Source organism: Macaca mulatta, chromosome 1 (assembly GCF_049350105.2).
Source record: "Macaca mulatta isolate MMU2019108-1 chromosome 1, T2T-MMU8v2.0, whole genome shotgun sequence".
NCBI lineage: Eukaryota > Metazoa > Chordata > Mammalia > Primates > Cercopithecidae > Macaca > Macaca mulatta.
Window position 1 is genome coordinate 239676914 of NC_133406.1, and position 22628 is coordinate 239699541.

General features: G+C 57.4%; 2 protein-coding genes and 1 pseudogene across 4 annotated transcripts; 2 read left to right on the forward strand and 1 right to left on the reverse strand.

The window, feature by feature from the left end:
• Nucleotides 1-2018: 2018 nt before the first annotated feature.
• LOC144337604 (uncharacterized) lies at nucleotides 2019-5127 on the reverse strand. The gene is made up of 5 exons (XM_077983513.1): nucleotides 5101-5127; nucleotides 4753-4972; nucleotides 4103-4302; nucleotides 2646-2862; nucleotides 2019-2252 (listed from the first exon to the last, which is right to left on the reverse strand). The coding sequence occupies exons 1-5, from the start codon at nucleotides 5125-5127 to the stop codon at nucleotides 2152-2154; spliced, it is 765 nt and encodes a 254-aa protein (XP_077839639.1). The 3' UTR covers nucleotides 2019-2151.
• A 3330-nt stretch (nucleotides 5128-8457) lies between these two features.
• Nucleotides 8458-11930, forward strand: HES4 (hes family bHLH transcription factor 4). Of its 3 annotated transcripts, XR_013410264.1 has the most exons (5): nucleotides 8482-8780; nucleotides 8867-8962; nucleotides 9042-9129; nucleotides 9223-10058; nucleotides 10196-11930. XR_013410264.1 is itself a non-coding variant. In XM_001090404.5 (4 exons), the coding sequence occupies exons 1-4, from the start codon at nucleotides 8673-8675 to the stop codon at nucleotides 9594-9596; spliced, it is 666 nt and encodes a 221-aa protein (XP_001090404.3). In that variant the 5' UTR covers nucleotides 8458-8672; the 3' UTR covers nucleotides 9597-11930. The 3 variants fall into 3 exon arrangements, 2 of the variants coding, with proteins under 2 accessions (XP_001090404.3, XP_077837920.1); XM_001090404.5 differs by having other exon boundaries at nucleotides 8458-8780; nucleotides 9223-11930; XM_077981794.1 differs by lacking the exon at nucleotides 8867-8962 and having other exon boundaries at nucleotides 8540-8780; nucleotides 9223-11930.
• Nucleotides 11931-21695: 9765 nt separating this feature from the next.
• LOC721379 (midkine pseudogene) lies at nucleotides 21696-22387 on the forward strand (annotated as a pseudogene).
• The last annotated feature ends 241 nt before the right edge of the window (nucleotides 22388-22628 follow it).

The window sequence follows — 22628 nt, forward strand, 5'->3', positions numbered from 1 at the left end:
TACAAAAATTAGCTGGGTGTGGTGGCACGCACCTGTAGTTCCAGCTACTCGGGAGGCTGAGGCAGGAGAAATGCTTGAACCCAGGAGGCAGCAGTTGCAGCGAGCTGAGATCTCACCATTGCACTCCAGCCTGGGCAATAGACCAAGGCTCAAAAAAAGAAAATTATTTTTTGAGACAGGGTCTTGTCCTATCACCTCGGCTAGAGTGCAGTGATGTGATTATGGTTCACTGCAGCCATCTGGGCTCAAGTGATCCTCCCCCATTGGCCTCCCAAAGAACTGGGACGACAGGCATGAGCCACTGTGTCCAGCTTTGATTTTATTTTTAAGCCCTTTAACTATCTGGCAACAACAAAAATCGTCCCAAGACTGGCCCTCACCACTTATACCTGTGTGCCCTGGTCCAGACCACAGTAGCCCTTCATGCGGGTTTCTGTGGACATGTCCGGGTGGTCCTGCTCCCGTGCTGACCCCACAGCCTGCTTTTCACCCAGTTGCCAGGTTGATCCGCACAAAACCTCCCATGGCTCTCCTTACCTCTCAGGGCGACCCGCCAGGCCTCGGTTCCCGCATTGTGGCCTCTGGCCCCTCCCGGTGTCCCCTCCGGTCACCCCACACCTGCCCCCCATCCCAGGCTCTTGGCTCCAACGCCTGGGCCTCTGGGCCATGCCTGGCACACACATGCACACTCTCACCCCAGCCCTTGAGACCCGTCCTCAGCCCTCCATCCTCCACACATGCCCCACCATCCTCCATCCTCTAACAACCTCTGCCGGGATCTTTCTCTCTCACCAGAATGTTAGTTCGCTGCTACACCTGCCTTGTATGTTTAATAAAACTAAATTGTAAAATGGAAATATGTGCTGAATCTTAAGTTCCCAAAAATTCTGATTTTTTCCCCCTTTCTTTTTTTTTAAATAGCAATGGGGTCTCACTAGATGCGACCACTTGCCCAGGGTGGTCTTGAACTCCTGGGCTCAAGTGATCCTCCCGCCTCGGCCTCATTCTGATTTCTTAATAAATTCAATAATATCCTTCAGTCTTTCTCCTTAAATGATAAACCTAAATGGTTTGTTTGAGACGGAGTCTCACTCTGTCGCCAGGCTGCAGTGCAGTGGCATGATCTCAGCTCACTGCAACCTCTGCCTCCCGGGTTCAAGTGATTCTCCTGCCTCAGCCTCCCGAGTAGCTGGGATTACAGGCTCCCACCACCACCCCCAGCTAATCTTTGCATTTTTAGTAGAGAGAGAGTTTCACTATGTTGGCCAGGCTGGTCTCCAACTCCTGACCTCAGGTGATCTGCCCACCCCGGCCTCCCGAAATGCTGGGATTACAGGTGTGAGCCACTGTGCTTGGAGATAAACCTAAATGTTTTATTCAGTGTGCATTTGAATTTAGAATCTTGAGGCGCATCTGATAAAACACTCCCAAGTGTTAAAACTCTTGAGTCTAATTTTTTACAATTTGAATTAGGTGTGATTGACACAGAGCAAATTACATCTATTTAATGTGTAATTTAATGAGCTCTGACGTAGGCACCTGGCAACCCGTCAACCACCGGTTTTTGTGCTTCGTCACGTCTCTACGTAATCCTCACCCGCGAAGGATCACGACAAAGCTCCCTGCAGAGCCAGGGTGAGCTCAGGGGGTGAGCCCCATCAGAGTCCGAGGCCTGGGCCAGGTGCAGGGCTGACTTGGGGCCCTGGACTTGGCTGTTGCAGGGGCTCATCCATCTGGAGGAGTCTACCAGCCTTTGCACACATTCAAATCTAGACCCTTCCCCGCCTTCCCGTCTGGTCAGTCACCACTCCTCAGCCACCGCCCTGGATGACATCTGATTGACTCATGGCTCCTGCTCACACGTGGCCTGTGGTCAGAGCTCGAAGGTCACTCCGACAACAGGGCTGGGCCTCCGCCTGGTCCCGCTGGACAGGATGAGCTGGGAAACCCCACAGGTGTGCCATAGCACTCTGAGAAAGTCACACCGAGTCTGTGATTCCCTGTGGCCTTTCCTAAGAAGCATGGATTGCTGACGTCCGAGGCTGGGCTGATCACACAGGCAACCCCTCCCCTCCAGGTCCCACGAGGAGGAGCCTCACCTGTCTCTCCACCTGGGACCAGGAAGGCCGAGCTGCCACCACCTGCCCTGGGTCACAGTCTCACAGTCCTGGATCCCATCTTACCGGGCTGGAGCCTCCCCACACACTTGGCAGGCATGTCACCCCCCAGCTGCAGCCCCATGTAAGAGCCTCCTGGGAAAACAGGGCAGAGGGTCCCATTCTACACAGCAGGCCCAGTGGGCCATTTACAGCCGCCTGGTGTCTGGTGGGCTTGGCCGCGGGGAGAGGGTGTGCAGGTTAGAAGCATGGCTCTGGCTGTGTCAGGGAGGACACAGTGGAGAGGCAGGCCCATGACCAGGCAGGGCTGCTGTTCCAGCCAGGGGGAGGCACCCAGCTGGTGAGGGGTCGCGGGAAGGTGGAGCCTGGCGCGCTGGACAAGAGGGACCCTCTTAGACCCAAAGGACCTGGCAGGGGATGCAGGAGCTGCACACCTTTGGGGAGCAGGGGACCCAGAAGCCCCGAGCCAGACACCCGACCCCACACGGCCACGGGCAGGGCCCCCGCGCTGGGCCACGCATGCCTCACCTCCTGGTGCAGTCACTGGGTGCGAGGTCAACCCACAGCCGCGTTCAGAAAACTCCAACCCACTGGAGACCCAGGCCCAGCTGTCCTGGGGGCACTGCTGCAGGGAGCTAGGGCTTGGCCATACCAGGCTCCCTAAAGTCTCTGCCACTAAATGACACTTTCGTTCTTGCCTTCCCAGAGCCAGCAGGGCAGAAAAACCCAGGGGGTTCATCAGGTCCTGCAAGGGGAGGGCAGAGGCAGGTGGGGGGGGGGGTCAGTGCATTTTTTGACTCCTCTGGAATCTGGCTGCTGTGACCTGCTTTGGCCGAGGGAATGTGGTGGAGATTTCACTATGTGCGTTCTGGACCTCGGCCTCAAGAGACCCCAGGCTTCCAATTTGCCCTCCTGGAACGCTGGCCGTGTGCCATGTGTTAGGAGGAAGCTGACGGAGGGTGGGGAGGATTCCAGGCTGCACGGCTCTGGCAGAGCGCCCGGCAGCCGAGGGACAGCAGCCCCGGGTGTCCAGCGTGATGCCACGTGGGCCCTTCCCAGCCAGCTAACCTTGGCCCAGGGCCGCAGCCTGTGTGAGGCCCCAGGAAGCCGCTGGCACTGCCCTGATCCCCGCTCTGAGAAAAGAATAGGCAGGTGGTGCTTAAGCCACCAAGAAGTCAGGATTCCACACGGGCTGTGGTCTGCCCACGTGAATGGGAGGGAGGGAGGGTGAGGGGCAGACACAATGGCCAGCCAGATAGGCTTCCCTTGATAAGGAGAGGAGAACAGACAGAGGGGATGAGGAAGCCGCAGACGCAGGCCGTGCACAAAGACTGCAGATCTCAGGGCTGCTCGACAGCAGAGCTGGGAGCTGGGAGGCGGGCAGAGAGAGTGAAGAGGCTGGAGTGTAGAGGGGTGCAGTTGGGAGAAAGGACCCAGTGGGGTAAGTGGGGAGGGGACAGGACCCCTGAAGGAGAGGAAGTCAAAGTTGGAGAACTGCCGGTGTGGATTTTGAAGGCATGGCTGGGAGAGTGACAGGGAGCAGGTGTCCCCTCCTGCAGGAAAGGGGTGCCAATGACTTCAGCGTGGTGAGGTCTGGTCACAAAGCAGAGGTGGTTTTCATGGAAAAGGAAAGCAGTCTGGGAGTGCCAGTGAGGAAGGACAAGGGCACCGACCTCGTCCTGGTGCAGCGGAGAGAAAAGCAGCACCTGCCGGGAGCAGGAACGGGCTGGGAGGGCATCCCAGACAGGCAGGGTGGGCAGGAGACACCAGCACCATCCCGCCTGGGGACACAGCTCCCACCGCTGCTGAGAAGGCGTGCAGGTGGGGTGGGAGTGGCACCAGCCTGGTGCTCCTGCTTCTGCCTGAGTCCTAGTCTCTCTCCTGCAGCCTGGATTCCTGTGGCCCTGGCCTTCTATCACTGCAATCTCAGCAAGCACCCAGGAACAGCTCTGCGCCTGCCTCGGCTCTCCAGGAGGGAAACTCACGCCGGCTCCAGCCTTGGTTCCTCCAGCCTTGGTTCCTCGGTGGCTTTGGTCCCAGCTGCCTGAGTGCACAGCCCGCTGCTCTTGGCAGGAGTTGAGGACCACGCTGATGACTGCCTGCAGGGGGTGGCTACAGGTCTCTGATGTCAGGAGCCGGCGTGTGAGGGGGGTGCTGAGGGCCATGGCGAGATGGTAGCTGCCACCTTCAGGTCAGAGGTTGGGAGGGGAGGTCACGGCCAGCACCTCGTAGGCCCTTTGGGGACACTGGCTGGGGTCATGGAGTGCGGCCACAGTGGCCTGATGTGAGGAGACCCCCCCACGAGGCTGAGGCCCCACAGGTCCAGCCTAGAAGACACCCTGGTTTTCCCCACAGGCTCCCCACTGACGTGTGAATGTCCTCATCAGTCACCCCCCTTAGCTAACACGGGGCCATGCAGACGCCCCGGGGCCACTCGCCATTTGGAGCTTGACCCACTCAGGGCCAGGAGGCTGGCTGGATTTCAGCGGCTCCCAAGAAGCACCTGTTAGATGGGGAGGGGGGTGGGGAACCCGCTGAGCCTCTGCCTCTGTGGGAGACAGGAAGGGATCCCGGAAGGAGGGAGCAGGGGTAAGGAGGGAAGGGTCACTCTCCCTGGGTCAGGGCCCCCGCCCACCTCCACTATTCCAGTCTTGAGTGCCGCACCACAGATGACCCCAAAACAGCATGCTCAGCAACCACCCTACTGTACGCAGACGGTCTTGGAACAGGGCACGCTGCGACCTCGGCTGGAAGCTGCTCAGGAGTCTGGAATCCGATGCTCGTTCCTCCACCGGGCCTCTCCTTGAGGCCAGGGTGGGCTCCCTCCCAGCACCGCAGCTGGCTTCCACGAGTGACTGTCCCAGGACAGTGAGGTGCGCGTGGCGTCTTCCAAGTCAGCCTCAGAAGTCATGTCTCGCCAAACTCCCCATTCTTTCTGGCTGAGGCTGTCACAGAGTCTCATGTAGAAGGCATTTCAAGGTACGGGGATGGGAGATACTGTCACAGCCATCTCTGAAAAACGCAACCTGCCTCCAACCCCGGGAGTCACCATCCCCTGCTGCAGCCCAGGGTCCACCCCCACACTCGGAGCAAGGGAACCCCAAGGCCCTCAGGAACCCTGAGGCCCCTACCACAAATCAAGGCCAGATTCGAGAGGCAGGGAGGGGACCGTCACAGGCCAAGGGCACAGACCCCGAGAGACAGACACACAAACGGGAGCTGTCCTGTGGCCAAGATGGTGGGAGGAACACAGGCCCCGGAGACCCTGAAGTGGGCTCCCTGGCGGGGGCGGGGGTCTCTTCCTTTCCAGCAGAGCAGAGGCAAGTGCAGGTGGCCCCTCCTGCCTCTGCTCAGCGAGGATCCTGCCTGCTGCCCGGGGGCAGGAACCCTGGCAGATGGGCACCAGTGCTCACTATGAGTTGGACACCATCAGTGGCTTTATTTTTTTTTTTATTTTTTTTTTTGAGACAGAGTCTCGCTCTGTCGCCCAGGCTGGAGTGCAGTGGCGCAATCTCGGCTCACTGCAAGCTCCGCCTCCCGGGTTCACGCCATTCTCCTGCCTCAGCCTCCTGAGTAGCTGGGACTACAGGCGCCCGCCACCGTGGCCGGCTAATTTTTTGTATTTTTAGTAGAAACGGGGTTTCACCGTGGTCTCGATCTCCTGACCTTGTGATCCGCCCGCCTCGGCCTCCCAAAGTGCTGGGATTACAGGCGTGAGCCACCGCGCCCGGCTCATCAGTGGCTTTAAAAGTAGAATCTCCTGGCCAGGCGCGGTGGCTCACACCTGTAATGCCAGCACTTTGGGAAGCTGAGGCGGGTGGATCACCTGAGGTGGGGAGTTTGAGACCAGCCTGACCAACATGGAGAAACCACATCTCTACTAAAAATACAAAAATTAGCCGGATGTGGCGGCACATGCCTGTAATCCCAGCTACTCCAGAGGCTGAGGCAGGAGAATTGCTTGAATCCGGGAGGCAGTGCTGTGGTGAGCCGAGATTGCGCCACTGCACTCCAGCCTGAGCAACAAGAGGGAAACTCCATCTCAAAAAAAAAAAAAAAAAAACACAACAAAAAGCCTCTTTTTACAGATGAGGAAACAGGTATAAGGAAGGGAAGTGAGCCCATCCAACAACCAGTGAGGGGAAGATCAGCCCCAGCCACGCTTGGCAGGGAGGAGGCTCACGCCTGTAGTTCCAGCACGTTTGCAGGCTGAGGTAGGAGCATCGTCTCAGTCCAGGAGTTCGAGACCAGCCTGGGCAATACAGGAAGATACCAGTCTCTACACACACACACACACAGACACACACACAAAGAAAGGAACGATTCTCAGGCCCCTCCTTCCATCCTGAACTCCCTGCCTGTTTGGGGACTGGGGGAGGCCCAGAGCCCCCCAGAATCCCTTCCCAAGCCCAGGCCCAGAGGCTGGGGAGATTCAGGCGGGCAGCTCCCCTGGCATGACCCCCAGCAGGAGGCGGCGGCGACTGCGGCCACTGGGGGCGCTCGCGGGCTTTCCCGCCCTGGCCCAGTGCTCCCGCCTGGGAGGGGACGCGGAGGGAGGACGAGGGTGGGCGCGGGGCGGAGCCACCATCCACACCATTTCCAGGGCTGCGGGGCCGGTCCGAGCCTCCCCAGCGCCAAGGCGCGCGCAGAGGGGTCGGGGCGGGAGAGCCGGGTTCCACTGGGTGCTGCCGGGGCTTAAGTGCTCGCGGGGCCACCCCCGAGACGCCCGCCCAGCCCCCGCGGCTTTCCCCGGTCGGCGAGGGGCGTGGACAGCGTCTCCGCGGAGAGGGCGCCACCCCCGCTCCGGCCTCACAGCCCCCCGGAGGCGCGCGCCCCTGTGCCGGCGGCGAGGTGTGGGGGGCGCCGTGGGGGGACCGCGGAGGGCCAGGGTCAGCGCCGAGAAGACGGGACCTCCCCGCGTGGGCCGCAGGACTTGCTTGGGGCCAGATTAGACGTGGGGTCCGAGGGGAGGGGAGGCTTCCGGACAGAGACCCCGGGTCCAGGTGCCCGGGCAGGGATGAACCTGCCAATCAGCCGACTCCCTGGCTCAGCAAAGCTCCCTAAAAGGTTCCCCGACCCCTTCCCGGCCAGAAGCTCCCGGTTCCCGCTGGTCCAGCTGTCCCTCCCCGCTTCCCTCGACCCTGCGCCCCTTCGCACCCTGGGAATGCCACGCCCTCCCTTGAGGCTTTGCCCCTGAGGACCCCCCCACCCCGCCGAAGCCTTTGGGACTACCCGGTGGAAAGGGCTTTTCTCCCCCCAGGCCACCCACCCGATTCGGTTCTCCTACAACGGCGTGACTGCGGAGTCGGCCATCGGCCTCCTGCCCGGATTAAAAGCCCGGGAGGGTCCCCACACCCGGGCCCAGGCCCGGCTCTCCAGGGGGCTCAGGAAGCCTCAGCTGCACGGACGCGCGAGGCCCCTGGGGACCCCGAGTGCCGAAAGGACCAGCGTACCCCGCAGGGGCGTTGGAAATAAAAACAGCAAACACGAAGATAGCCACAGCCCTGTTTTACGGAACCTGCCCCTTTGCCGTTACACACATTAACAGTGACCCCTCATTTTCCGTGAACCCCACTTTGCTGCTGCCGAGTTCGCCAGAGGGACACCCGGAAGCAGGTGGCGACAAGGGCCCCATGACATCATCCCAGCAGGCTTGCGTCACCGCCCCGGGGCCCGGTGACGTCACCAGCTCGCTCGCGTCACGCGCACGTCCCGCTCCTCGTGGTCCTGCCCGGCCCGCGCCATCACCGGCCCGGCCCCGCGGGGTGACCCGTGCGCCCCTTCACCGTCCGCTGCCGCCGGCCTCCGGCCTGCCGACCCGGCTCTGTGGTTCCCAAGGCTTTCTCTAGCCCTCCGTGCCCCCGGCCGCACACCTGAGGGTGGGACCCCCGGGGGCAGAGCCGGTGTCGGGTCAAACTCGGAGACCGAGCAGAGCCCAAACCGGGACCAGAGGGAGGGCGGGCGGAGGAAGCGAGGAGGCTCGAGACCGAGGCGCGCCCACCCCTCGGCGCCGCCGGACCCTGCGCCACTGGGGATATTTCCTTCCCGGCTTCCCGCGCCGCCAGCCCCAGCTCCGTCCCGCCCCGGCTCCCGGCCCCCTGGGCGGGAGAGCGAGCCCCGAGACTCCGCCCAGCCCCGGGGGGTCCCGGTCCCCGTTCGCCCCCAGCGGCCCCTCCCGGCGCGCTGCTCGGCCCTGGCTGCAGCGGGGTCGCGCGCTCACCCGGCCGTGGCCCCCGCGGTGTCGGAGCGGGGCGCGGGCGGGGCGGCCCCGCAAGCCTTTATCGCCCGCGGAGGCCGCGCCGGGAGCCGAGGCGTGACTGACAGCGGGCGGGGGAGGAGCGCGGCCGCCGATTGGCCGGCGCGAGTGTGGGAAAGAATGCGGAGCCGGGTTCACACACCCCGCAGCGGCGAGGCCTTAAATAGGGGAGCGGCCTGAAGCGCGCGCGGGCCTGGGGACGGGACCCGCCCGAGGGTCTCGGATCGCCGCGCGCTCGCCGCTCGCCCGCGGTCCCCGGCGGCGCGCTCCAGCCGGCACGGGGAGGCGCGGGGCGCACCATGGCCGCAGACACGCCGGGGAAGCCGAGCGCCTCGCCGATGGCAGGAGCGCCGGCCAGCGCCAGCCGGACCCCAGACAAGCCCCGGAGCGCGGCCGAGCACCGCAAGGTGGGGTCCCGGCCGGGCGTGAGGGGGGCGACCGGGGGGCGGGAGGGACGGAGGAACGCGGGACTCAGCCGGTGCCCGACCCGCAGTCCTCCAAGCCGGTCATGGAGAAGCGGCGCCGAGCGCGCATTAACGAGAGTCTCGCTCAGCTCAAAACCCTCATCCTGGACGCCCTCAGAAAAGAGGTAAGTCGGGGGCGAAGGCCGGAGACCCGGACTCTGGGGCGCAGCTGAGCCTGGACCTCCCGCCCGTCCCCGCCCCCAGAGCTCCCGCCACTCGAAGCTGGAGAAGGCGGACATCCTGGAGATGACCGTGAGACACCTGCGGAGCCTGCGTCGCGTGCAGGTGACGGGTGAGGCGCGGGCGGCCGCGGCTTGGAGGCGACGGGAGGGCGCGGGATCCCCGGGGCCCGGCACCGACCGCTCCTCCCGTGTCGCTCCCGTAGCCGCGGTCAACGCCGACCCCGCGGTCCTGGGCAAGTACCGCGCCGGCTTCCACGAGTGTCTGGCGGAGGTGAACCGCTTCCTGGCCGACTGCGAGGGCGTCCCGGCCGACGTGCGCTCCCGCCTGCTGGGCCACCTGGCAGCCTGCCTGCGCCAGCTGGGGCCCTCCCGCCGCCCCGCCTCGCTGCCCCCGGCTGCCCCCGCAGAGGCCCCTGCGCCCGAGGTCTACGCGGGCCGCCCGCTGCTGCCGTCGGTCGGCGGCCCCTTCCCCCTGCTCGCGCCGCCGCTGCTACCAGGCCTGACCGGGGCGCTGCCCGTCGCCCCCAGGGCAGGGCTGCAGGGCCAGGGCGGACCCTGGAGGCCATGGCTGCGCTGAGGCTGCGGCCCTGGGACTGCATCGGAGGCGGCGCCCCGTTCTAGGGCCGCGGCCTTTGCCGAGACTGTAGCAGAGAATACGTATTTATTATTCCAGAGGCCGCGTCACTAGTTTTCCTTTTCTGTCTTGGTGAAGAGTCGACTTTGGGAGCGACCCGCAGCCACGCCGCGCCGGGGTCCCGCCCTCCTCCCAGGGCCGCGGGCCGCAGGTGGCTGGGGGTGTCGGGCGGACCCGTGGGGCGGACCCCTCGGCTCCGCGCCCTCCCCTTCCCTCCGCAGCCTCCCTCCCCTCCGCACCCCTGCAGCCCCGCCCGCGCACGCGCCCTCTGCCCTCGCGTGGGGTTTGCCTCGCTCTGCCGTGGCGGTTGTGAGGGTTCCCCCCGGAGGCCCGGATGGGAAGCTGAATGTCCCTGAGTGCCCAGAACCTTCCCAGTGCTGGAAGGCGGTCGCGCAGCATCGCCAGGCAAGTTACTTTCTAGAGGCCCCTTTCCCGCCTCCCAGTCCCCGGACCGCGGAAGGCGGAGGCTGCGGTCCGGGGCCGCGCTGGGGTGAGGGCGGCCGCCCTTGGGCCTGAAGACCCGCGCTGGGTTCTCCTGTTAGGTGCACAGCTGCCCGTGCCCACCGCGGACCCCTTCCCCGGGTGTCTGTGCGGGGAGGGCCCGACCGGAGCGCGCGCGGGTCCGAGCTGGGCTGCGGACACTGAGTGCGGGGGCCGAGGACGTCGCTCACGAGGGCTTGGGCCCAGCCCCGGTAAGGGAGGTTCCGCCTCCCCAGTGGGTGAGGACTGGGGGCTCCTCCCTCATAGCCCTGAGCACGTGCCGCTGTCGACCACCGAGTTAACCAGGCAGCGCCGGACATACCCTGAACCACCAAGGCGGTCGCCATCCCGGGTCCTGTGTTCGGGGGGGGCTCGGCGCAGTTCCAGGCACGCAGCCGAGGCAGAGAGGGCCATTTCCCAACTGGGGCCGAGTTCACCGGGGCCCACGGGAGGCGAGTGAGCCGTCCCATCAGCGCTGGCCCTCCAAGGCTCCAGTCTGTGCCTCCATCAGGAACCCCCGGGCCCTCCAGGACACAGCCGTGCGCAGCTTGCAGGAGCCTCGCAGTCCGGCCACCCCTGGCTTCTGGCTGCCCTGCCCTCTCCCTGAGCTCTGAGGGCCAGGCCAGTGACCCTGGGCGGAGGCAGCGTTGGGCTGGGGGCCGCACCCTTGGTCCCACCAGCAGTCCTACCCCGGGGGTCCTAGTCCCAGGGGAGCCTCAAAGTAGCCCTTCTCCTCGGGAGCTTCAGACCCTGTGAGGGAGGCCTCCTCAGCAAGGGGAAGGGACCGTCTTCTTGGGGGCAGGTGGAAGCTCAGCGTGGCCAGGGGAGGGGAGCTGCTCAGAGAAGGCATCAGTGCAGAAGGGGAGGGAGGGCCTGGGGCAGCGAAGCTGGGAGTGTGGGGAGGAGCTCAGGGGCAGTTGGGGCACCCTGCAAAGTCACCCAGGCTGTGGGTCCTAAGAGGGCAGGACATCTCTCCACCAGGCCCTGGCCTCGAATGCCCTCTCCACTGTGGCTAAAGGGCCCTTCGTAGCTGCCCAGGGACCACTCCGGCTCTGGGGGAATCAGTGGGCAGGCCCTTCGCACTCTGGGTCCCTCTGTGCTCCGCACCACCCGGCCCCGGCTTCTCCCCTGACTTTCCTCCTAACCTGTCCCATCTGCCGCAGGCTTGGTGGTGTATCATCCGGGCCCAGCTGGACGGGGCTCCAGAGGGCAAGGGCCGTATGTCCGGAAGCTCTGTCCTCAGTACCCAAAACACGGAAATGGACCCACAGGGCCCTAATCCGTCCATTTGAGTGACAGAGCTGGGAGGTTTGGGTTAGACTAAGGAGGTCTCAGGAAACACAGCCTGAGGGGCTGGACTGGACGGGCAACATAGGGGCTGTCCTGGGCTACCCCTCAGGCTGCCCCCTTCTCAGAGCCCCCCGCCATGGCCTCCGGGAGCCAGCCTCTGCCTACACCCAGCCAGGACGCCCGCCACAACCTGCGTCCTGTGGCCCCAGACGGGGGATGCCCCCTCACACAGAAGTCCTTTCTGCCTTCCCCACCGTCCAGACGTTTCCTGCCCCTCCCCGCCTCAGGTGGTGGCCGCTGGGCAGCTGGGATCTGGCCCAGTTCCCCGCCCCTGACCCTCCCCAGCGATTTTTATCTTGGCTTTTGGTTTTTTGCTGAATAATAGATGAAAGTCATCTTCTCGGTGGAGCGGGTGTGGCTGGTGGCCCCTGGTCACTTCCAGTTCATCTCCCACTGCCTCCTTGATGAAGACCGAGGGTCAATAAATGTTTGCTGAATTCCTTTGCCTCTGTGCTGTCTGGGCTTGTCTGTTGTGGGGGGAACTGGGCAACACAACTGCAGATAACGGGCTTTTGAAATCTGGAGAACCTCAGTCCCTGTGTTGACAGAAGTCTAGGCCAGGCCCGTGAACTCCAGGCACTGGGAAGTTAGGGATGGGGGTGGGACTGGGGCTGCCTGGAGCCCGGGCTTGTGAGAGGTGAGGCTGAACTCGCCCTCCCGGGTCCCTGTGTTCACCTGGGTCCCAGCCTCCTCTGGCTCCCCTGGCTCCAGGACTGTCTCCTCACCATGCCTGGCTGCTGCCCCACTGCCCCCTGGAACCCCGGGGCTGTACCCACCTCGGACGCAGCCAGGGCAAGGGGCCTGGGGTGGCAGCCTCCCTGATGTCCCACCGGCCCCTCCTGGCATTCACACCTCAGTGTCCTGAGGGTCCAGTGGTCTGCAGGGTCAGTGGGGTCCTGCCAAGGTGATGGGCTGAGAGTGAGACCCTGTCTCAGAAAGAGAATCAGTTGACCGTAAATGCGAAGACCTATTTCTGAACCCTCAGTTCTCTTCCACCGATCAATACATCTATCCTTGTTCTATTATCAATCACACTGTCTTCTTGATGACGGTAGCTTTGCAGTAAGGTTTTTTTGTTAGGTTGGGTTTTGTTTTGTTTTGTTTAGACAGAGTCTCTGTCACCCAGGCTGGAGTACAGTGGCGCGATCTCGGCTCACTGCAACCTCTGCCTCCTGGGTTCAAGCCATTCTTGTGCCTCAGCTTCCCTAATAGCTGGGATTACAGGCACCCACCATCACACCTGGCTAATTTTGTATTTTTAGTAGAGATGGGGTTTCACCTTGTTGACTAGGCTGGTCTCGAACTCCTGACCTCAAGTGATCTGCCTGTCTTGGCCTCCCAAAGTGCTGGGATTACAAGCTTGAGCCACCGCGCCCGGCCCACTCTCAGGCGTTTCTTTATGGCAGTGTGAGAACGGATTCACAGTCAGCCTATAAGCTCAGCATAGAGCGTGGAGAGAGGAAACTGGTGGGCAGAGGAAGGCGGTGGCATCTGAGCCATTGGGCTCACTCTGACCTGGACAGGGCAACGGGTATGGGGGACCTTGGGGGTAGGGACAGGCGGAGCTGGGGTAGCTCTCCTCTTCTGGGACTGACTCCAGGTACATGTATACCAGTTGAACTTGTCCCACAGCTCACCATTCTTCTATTTTTCTGTTGCTTTTTTTTTTTTTTGAGATGGAGTCTCACTCTGTTGCCCAGGCTGGAGTGCAGTGGTGTGATTGTTAAAGATGGTTCTTTCCTCCATTGAATTGTCTTGGCACCCGTGTTGAAAAATCAGTTGACTGTAGGCCGAGCACAGTGGCTCACGCCTGGAATCCCAACACTTTGGGAGGCTGAGGCGGGCGGATCACCTGAGGTCAGGAATTCAAGACCAGCCTGGCCACCATGGTGAGACCCCGTCTCTACTAAAACTACAAAAATTAGCTGGGCGTGGTGGGACAGAAAAGACCTGGGGGACAGAAAAGAGGCTTAATTGGCTTGTGCTTCTACAGACTGCGCAGGTAGCATGGTGCTGGCACCTGCTCAGCTTTTTTTTTTTTTTTGAGACGGTCTTGCTCTGTTACACAGGCTGGAGTGCAGTGGCATGATTTCAGCTCACCGCAACCTCTGCCTCCTGGGTTCAAGCGATTCTCTTGCCTCAGCCTCCCAAGTAGCTGGGATTACAGGCATGCACCACCACACCAGGCTAATTTTTATATTTTTAGTCGAGATGGGGTTTCACCATGTTGTTTAGGCTGGTCTTGAACTCCTGACCTCAAGCAATCCACTCACCTCGGCCTCCCAAAGTGTTGGGATTACAGGTGTGAGCTGCCATGTCCAGCCCTGCTCAGCCTTGGGGGAGGCCCCAGGAGATTTCCAATCCTGGCAGAAAGAGAAGCGGGAGCAGGCAGGTCACATGGCCACAGCAGGAGCGAGAGGGGATGGGGGGTGGGTGCCACCCACTTTTAAACACCAGATCTCCTGTGAGCTCATGTACTAACCCAAGGATTGTACCACAGCGGGTGGTGCTAAACCATTCACGAGAAACCTGCCCCATGGTCCATACCTCCCCCCAGGCCCCGCCTCCAACACTGGGGATTACAGTTCAGCATGAGATTTGGGTGGGGACACAGATCCAGACCGTATCACTGACTGTGGCTTGTGCCAAACACACCAGATGGCAGGGCTGGCTGCGCTCCAGCATGGTTCCCTCTAGCTGCCAATGCCCCCAACCACGGCCTCTTAAGCCCCAGGCCCAGTGGCACCCTTGGTCTTGTCCCTCCCAGCCTGGGTCAGGGATGCTCTGCTGGCTGTGGCCAGACTTCCTCCTTCACATGCACGGGGAGGCAGCGCGAGCTGTCGGCAGAGACGCCTGGGGGCCAGGACATCATGTTGTGTGCCCATGCGCCTTCTGTTTCTCCAGTTTGGCTTTAGGAAAAGAGAAGCTCCGTCAGCATGTCCCCAGGAAGCTGGTTTGTTGGGGAAGGGGTGACAGCAGCACTCCAGGAAGCGGCCGATGAATCTACCATGCGGGATTTCGGCTGGATTTTTCCTGACTAAGCCAGGGGCTTGCTGATACCAAGCAGGCTGCAGGCAGAAGGCTTTCACTGCTTCACAAAATCCTTGGGGCAAATGCCTTCTCCATGTGGGGGCAGCGATGAAAGCACGAAGGGTCGCAGCTGATGTTACAGTGAGAGTGTCCCCCTTCCTGGCACTCAGGCAAGGACGCTTCCCAGATGATAGATAAAGGGGACCCTCCCCAGATGGACACAGGGACCCTCCCAGATGATGGACACAGGACCCTCCCAGATGATGCACACAGGGACCCTCCCCAGATGATGGACACAGGACCCTTCCCAGATGATGGACACAGGACCCTCCCCAGATGATGGACACGGGGACCCTCCCAGATGGTGGACACGGAGACCCTCCCCAGATGGTGGACACGGGGACCCTCCCCAGATGATGGACACAGGACCCTCCCAGATGATGGACACGGGGACCCTCCCCAGATGATGGACACGGGGACCCTCCCCAGATGATGGACACAGGGACCCTCCCAGATGACGGACACACGACCCTTCGCACATGGACAGGAGGATCCCAGCAATGTTATAGATGATAGAATTCATAGACCAGGATATGAAAGCCCCTGCTACAACTTACTCCAGATAATCAAGAAGCTATTCCAGGTGTGGTTGCGTGCCTGTAGTCCCAGCTACTCAAGATGCCAAGGCCAGCCTGGGCCACAAGGTGAGATCTCATCTCTAAACAAAGACAGAAACCAACTAGAAAAGCAGAAGCTAGAGGAAATATCGAATGTGTTAGGGACTTTGAAGGTACGAAAATCCCAACGGGGAACTTCTAGAGATGAAAATTGTGACATGTGATTTGAGAAGTTCACTGGGTGGAAGTCCCAACAGGTTAGACACTGGAAAGGAAAACAGTAGTCAACTTGAAACTGTAACAATAAAAACTATTTAAAATAAAACATTTTACAAAACAGAGAAATAGAATGGTGAGCTGTGAGACAACGCTGAGTGGCCTCACATACGTGTAATTGGAGTTGGTCCTAGAAGAGGGGAAGAAGGTAAAATAGCTGAAGAAATAATGGCTGGAGGCCAGGTGCGGTGGCTCAAGCCTGTAATCCCAGCACTTTGGGAGGCCGAGACGGGCGGATCACGAGGTCAGGAGATCGAGACCATCCTGGCTAACACGGTGAAACCCCGTCTCTACTAAAAAAATACAAAAAACTAGCCGGGCGAGGTGGCGGGTGCCTGTAGTCCCAGCTACTCGGGAGGCTGAGGCAGAAGAATAGCGTGAACCCCGGAGGTGGAGCTTGCAGTGAGCTGAGATCCGGCCACTGCACTCCAGCCTGGGTGACAGAGCAAGACTCCATCTCAAAAAAAAAAAAAAAAGAAATAATGGCTGGAGTTATTCCGAGCTTGATGAGAACCATAAACCCAGCAGTCCAAGGAGCCTCTCAGCACAAGAACCTGGATGGAGACTCCCAGAGCGTCGTAATCACGTCAATAAAATGCCGTGAGAAAGCAACAGTGCCCACTCCTGCCTCTTACTTTCGACATTCTAGGAAGTTCTTGCCAGAGCAATTAGGAAAGAAAATGAAATAAAAGAGGCCGGGTGCAGTGGCTCATGCCTGTAATCCCAGCACTTTGGGAGGCTGAGGCAGGCGGATCACCTGAGGTCAGGAGTTTGAGACCAGCCTGGCCAACATGGAGAAGCCCCAGCTCTACTAAAAATACAGAATTAGCCAGGTGTGGTGGCGTATGCCTGTAATCCCAGCTACTCGGGAGCCTGAGGCAGAAGAATCACTTGAACCCAGAAGGTGGAGGCCGTAGTGAGCTGAGGTCGTGCCATTGCACTCCAGCCTGGGCAATAAGAATGAAACTCCATCTCAAAAAAAAAAAAAAAAAAATATATATATATATGTGTGTGTGTGTGTATATATATATATATATATATATATATACACATAGAGGAAAAGAAAACAGAAAATAAAATGAAAATGAAATGAAAGGCATCCAGGGCCAGTCACAGTGTCTCACACCTGTGATCTCAGCACTTTGGGAGGCCGAGGTGGGAGAATCGCTTGAGCCCAAGAGTTCAAGACAAGCCTGAGCAACATAGTGAGACCCTGTCTCTACCAAAGGAAAAAAAGGAAAAAAATGCAAAAATTAGCCGGGCATAGTGGTGTGCACCTGCAGTCCCAGCTACTCTGCAGGCTGAGGTGGGACGATTGCTTGGGCCCAGGAGGCAGAGGTTGCAGTGAGCAGAGATTGCACCACTGCCTTCCATCCTGGGTGACAGAGTGAGATCTTGTCTCAAAAAAAAAAAAAAAAAAAAAAAGATGGCCGGGCGTGGTGGCTCACGCCTGTAATCCCAGCACTTTGGGAGGCCGAGACGGGCGGATCACGAGGTCAGGAGATCGAGACCATCCTGGCTAACACGGTGAAACCCCGTCTCTACTAAAAAATACAAAAAACTAGCCGGGCGAGGTGGCGGGCGCCTGTAGTCCCAGCTACTCGGGAGGCTGAGGCAGGAGAATGGCGTGAACCCGGGAGGCGGAGCTTGCAGTGAGCTGAGATCCGGCCACCGCACTCCAGCCTGGGTGACAGAGCGAGACTCCGTCTCAAAAAAAAAAAAAAAAAAAAAGAAAAAGAAAAAGGAAGATGTAAAACTTTTCAGATGACATGATCTCATATGTAGAAAATCCTAAGGAAGCCACTAAAAAAATTATTAGAATGAATAAACAAGTACAGCAAGGTACAGAATTCTTGCAGGGCACAAGATGAGTATTTCAAAAATCAATTGTATTTCTTCATGGGCAACGAACAATATAAAAATGAAACTTTATTTATTTATTTATTTATTTTTTTGAGACAGAGTCTCGCTCTGTTGCCCAGGCTGGAGTGCAGGGGCGCGATCTCGGCTCACTGCAAGCTCCACCTCCTGGGTTCACGCCATTCTCCTGCCTCAGCCTCCCGAGTAGCTGGGACCACAGGCGCCCACCACCACGCCCGGCTAATTTTTGTATTTTTAGTAGAGACAGGGTTCCACCATGTTTGCCAGGATGGTCTCGAACTCCTGACCTCAAGTGATCCTCCTGCCTCGGCCTCCCAAAGTGTTGGGATTACAGGCTTGAGCCACCGCACCCGGCCTACAGTCAACTGATTTTCAACACGAGTGCCAAGACAATTCGATGGAGGAAAGAATCATCTTTAACAAACGGTGCTGAGACTCCCGAACATCTGCATGCATGTGAGGGAAGCTGCTCGCCTCATCCACATCACACACACAATGAACTCAAAATGAATGACAGGCCAGGCATGGTGGTTCACGCCGGATTGCCTGAGGTCCGGAGTTCGAGACCAGCCTGGCCAACATGGTGAATCCCTGTCTCTACTACACATACAAAAATTAGCCAGCATGGTGGCAGGCGCCTGTAGTCCCAGCTACTCAGGAGGCTGAGGCAGGAGAATCGCTTGAATCTGGGAGGCACAGGTTGCAGTGAGCTGAGATTGTGCCATTGCACTCCAGCCTGGGTGACAAGAGTGAAACTTCATGTAAAAAAAAAAAAAAAAAAAAAGGGCCGGGTGCAGTGGCTCATGCCTGTAATCCCAGCACTTTGGGAGGCTGAGGCGGGCAGATCACTTGAGGTCAGGAGTTTGAGAACAGTCTGGTCAACATGGTGAAGCCTATCTCTACTAAAAATACAAAAAGTTAGCCGGGTGCGGTGGCAGGCAGCTGTAATCCCAGCTACTCGGAAGGGTGAGGCAGGAGAATCGCTTGAACCCAGGAGGCAGAAGTTGCAGTGAGCCAAGTTCACACCACTTCACTCCAGCCTGGGAGACAGCCTGGGAGACAAGACTCAATCTTAAAAAAAAAAATAAATAAATAAAACAAAATAAAACAGAATGGATGACAGACATAAGTTAAGAGTTAAAACTATAAATCTTTTAGAAGAAAATATAGCAGTAAATTGTCATGATCTTGGGTTTGGAAAGACCTTGGGCAAAAACATTCTTAGGTGGGACACTGCAGTGGTTTGGTGTCCCCAGAAGCTCATGGGACACTGCAGTGGTTTGGTCTCCCCAGAAGCTCGTGCTGGGAGCTTGATCCCCCATGTGGAAGTGTTGGGAGGTGAGGCCTTTAAGAGGGGTTTAGGTTATGGAGGCTCTGCCCTCACGAAGAGATGAATGGTTATCGTGGGAGTGGGTTCCTCAGGGAAGGGGGGTCCAGCCCCTCCTCTTCTCCCTCTCTGTCTTCTTTGCCCTTTGCCAGGAATGACACAGCAGGAAGGACCTCATCAGACGCCAACACCTTCATCTGGATTTCCCAGCCTCCAGAACTGTGAGAAATAAATTTCTGTTCATCATAAATTACCCAGTCTTAGATATCCTATTAGGACAGCACAAAATAGACTAAAACAGATACCAGAAGTATAAGTGACCAAAGAAAAATATAGATAAATTAGACATCATCAAAATTTAAAACTTATGTTTCAAATGGCATTATCAAAAAGTGAAAAGACATCACATATGGGAGGAAACATTGGCAAAATATATATTGACAAGGAAATTACCCAGAGTTCCAAACACAATCAACCCCGAACTCCAGAAACAATCAACCCCAAACTCCAGAAAACAATCAAGCCCGAACTCCAGAAACAATCAACCCTGAACTCCAGAAACAATCAACTCTGAACTCCAGAAACAGTCAACCCAGAACTCCAGAAACAATCAACCCCAAACTCCAGAAACAATCAACCCCAAACTCCAGAAACAATCGACCCCCAACTCCAGAAACAATCGACCCCAAACTCCAGAAACAATCAACCCTGAACTCCAGAAACAATCAACCCAGAACTCCAGAAAACAATCAACCCAGAACTCCAGACCAATCAACCCTGAACTCCAGAAACAATCAACCCTGAACTCCAGAAACAATCAACCCAGAACTCCAGAAAACAATCAACCCAGAACTCCAGAAACAATTAACCCAGAACTCCAGAAAACAATCAATCCAGAACTCCAGACCAATCAACCCTGAACTCCAGAAATAATCAACCCCGAACTCCAGAAACAATCGACCCCGAACTCCAGAAACAGTCAACCCAGAACTCCAGAAACGATCAACCCAGAACTCCAGAAAACAATCAACCCAGAACTCCAGAAACAATCAACCCTGAACTCCAGAAACCATCAACCCAGAACTCCAGAAACAATCAACCCAGAACTCCAGAAAACAATCAACCCAGAACTCCAGACCAATCAACCCTGAACTCCAGAAACCATCAACCCAGAACTCCAGAAACAATCAACCCAGAACTCCAGAAAACAATCAACCCAGAACTCCAGACCAATCAACCCTGAAATAATCAACCCCGAACTCCAGAAACAATCAACCCTGAACTCCAGAAACAATCGACCCCCAACTCCAGAAAACAATCAACCCAAAACTCCAGACCAATCAACCCTGAACTCCAGACCAATCAACCCTGAACTCCAGAAACCATCAACCCTGAACTCCAGACCAATCAACCCTGAGCTCCAGACCAATCAACCCTGAACTCCAGAAACCATCAACCCTGAACTCCAGAAACAATCAACCCTGAACTCCAGACCAATCAACCCTGAACTCCAGAAACCATCAACCCAGAACTCCAGAAACAATCAACCCTGAACTCCAGACCAATCAACCCTGAACTCCAGAAACCATCAACCCAGAACTCCAGAAACAATCAACCGTGAACTCCAGAAACCATCAACCCAGAACTCCAGAAACAATCGACCCAGAACTCCAGAAACAATCAACCCTGAACTCCAGAAACAATCAACCACAAACTCCAGAAACAATCAACCCTGAACTCCAGAAACAATCAACCCTGAACTCCAGAAAACAATCAACCCAGAACTCCAGAAAACAATCAACCCAGAACTCCAGACCAATCAACCCTGAACTCCAGAAACAATCAACCCTGGACTCCAGAAATAATCAACCCTGAACTCCAGAAACAATCAACCACAAACTCCAGAAACAATCAACCCAGAACTCCAGAAACAATCAACCCTGAACTCCAGAAAACAATCAATCCAGAACTCCAGAAACCATCAACCCAGAACTCCAGAAACAATCGACCCAGAACTCCAGAAACAATCAACCCTGAACTCCAGAAACAATCAACCCAGAACTCCAGAAACAATCAACCACAAACTCCAGAAACAATCAACCCTGAACTCCAGAAACAATCAACCCTGAACTCCAGAAAACAATCAACCCAGAACTCCAGAAAACAATCAACCCAGAACTCCAGAAAACAATCAACCCAGAACTCCAGACCAATCAACCCTGAACTCCAGAAACAATCAACCCCGAACTCCAGAAACAATCAACCTCGAACTCCAGAAACAATCAACCCCGAACTCCAGAAACAATCGACCCCCAACTCCAGAAAACAATCAACCCAGAACTCCAGACCAATCAACCCTGAACTCCAGAAACAATCAACCCAGAACTCCAGAAACAATCAACCCTGAACTCCAGAAACCATCAACCCTGAACTCCAGAAACAATTAACCCAGAACTCCAGAAAACAATCAATCCAGAACTCCAGACCAATCAACCCTGAACTCCAGAAACAATCGACCCAGAACTCCAGAAACAATCAACCCTGAACTCCAGAAACCATCAACCTAGAACTCCAGAAACAATCAACCCTGAACTCCAGAAAGCATCAACCCTGAACTCCAGAAACAATCAACCCTGAACTCCAGAAACAATCAACCCTGAACTCCAGAAACAATCAACCCTAACTCCAGAAACAATCGACCCAGAACTCCAGAAACAATCAACCCTGAACTCCAGAAACCATCAACCTAGAACTCCAGAAACAATCAACCCTGAACTCCAGAAACAACCTAGAACTCCAGAAACAAGCAACCTAGAACTCCAGAAACAATCAACCACAAACTCTAGAAACAATCAACCCAGAACTCCAGAAAACAATCAACCCAGAACTCCAGAAACAACCGAGAACTCCAGAAACAATCAACCCTGAACTCCAGAAACAATCAACCCAGAACTCCAGAAACAATCAACCACAAACTCTAGAAACGATCAACCCAGAACTCCAGAAACAATCAACCCCAAACTCCAGAAACAATCAACCCAGAACTCCAGAAACAATCAACCCAGAACTCCAGACCAATCAACCCTGAACTCCAGAAACAATCAACCACAAACTCCAGAAACAATCAACCCAGAATTCCAGAAACAATCAACCCCGGCAGAGGGGGATGGGCCTGGCGTGGGAGGGAGTGAAGCAGCACGGGCAGCAAGCGAGATGCAGCACCGAGGCTTCCTCCTTCTCACCCTCCTCGCCCTGCTGGCGCTCACCTCCGCAGTGGCCAAAAAGAAAGACAAGGTGAAGAAGGGCAGCCTGGGGAGTGAGTGTGCCTGGGGGCCCTGCACCCCCAGCAGCAAGGATTGCAGTGTGGGTTTCCACGAGGGCATCTGCGGGGCTAGACCCAGCGCACCCGGTGCAGGGTGCCCTGCAACTGGAAGGAGTTTGGAGCCGACTGCAAGTACAAGTTTGAGAATTGGGGTGCGTGTGATGGGGACACAGGCACCAAAGTCCGCCAAGGCACACTGAAGAAGGCGCGCTACAATGCCCAGTGCCAGGAGACCATCCGCGTCATGAAGCCCTGCACCCCCAAGACCAAAGCCAAGGCCAAAGCCAAGAAAGGGAAGGGAAAGGACTAGAGGCCAAGCCTGGATGCCAAGGAGCCCCTGGTGTTACATGGGGCCTGGCCCACGCCCTCCCTCTTCCAGGCCTGAGATATGACCCACCAGTGCCTTCTGTCTGCTCGTTAGCTTTAATCAATCATTCCCTGCCTTGTCCCTCTCACTTCCCAGCCCCACCCCTAAGTGCCCAAAGTGGGGAGGGACAAGGGATTCTGGGAAGCCTTAGCCTCCCCCAAAGCAATGTGAGTCCCAGAGCCCGCTTTTGTTCTTCCCCAAAATTCCATTACTAAGAAACACATCAGATAAACTGACTTTTTTTGCCCCAATAAAAACTTTCTTTTTTAATATAAAAAAATCAGGCCGGGCGCGGTGGCTCAAGCCTGTAATCCCAGCACTTTGG

Bases quoted from the DNA above. Each gene is read 5' to 3' on its own strand.
- LOC144337604 (XM_077983513.1), bottom strand. From the start codon at position 5,127: ATGGCTGTGACAGTATCTCCCATCCCC. The intron at 4,973-5,100 runs GTACCTTGAAAT...GTCCTGGGACAG, and splicing joins TGACAGTATCTCCCATCCCC to TCACTCGTGGAAGCCAGCTG. The intron at 4,303-4,752 runs GTGGGCGGGGGC...TCTGACCTGAAG, and splicing joins TCAAGACTGGAATAGTGGAG to GTGGCAGCTACCATCTCGCC.
- HES4 (XM_001090404.5), top strand. From the start codon at position 8,673: ATGGCCGCAGACACGCCGGGGAAGCCGAGCGCCTCGCCGATGGCAGGA. The intron at 8,781-8,866 runs GTGGGGTCCCGG...CCCGACCCGCAG, and splicing joins GCGCGGCCGAGCACCGCAAG to TCCTCCAAGCCGGTCATGGA. The intron at 8,963-9,041 runs GTAAGTCGGGGG...CCCCGCCCCCAG, and splicing joins TGGACGCCCTCAGAAAAGAG to AGCTCCCGCCACTCGAAGCT.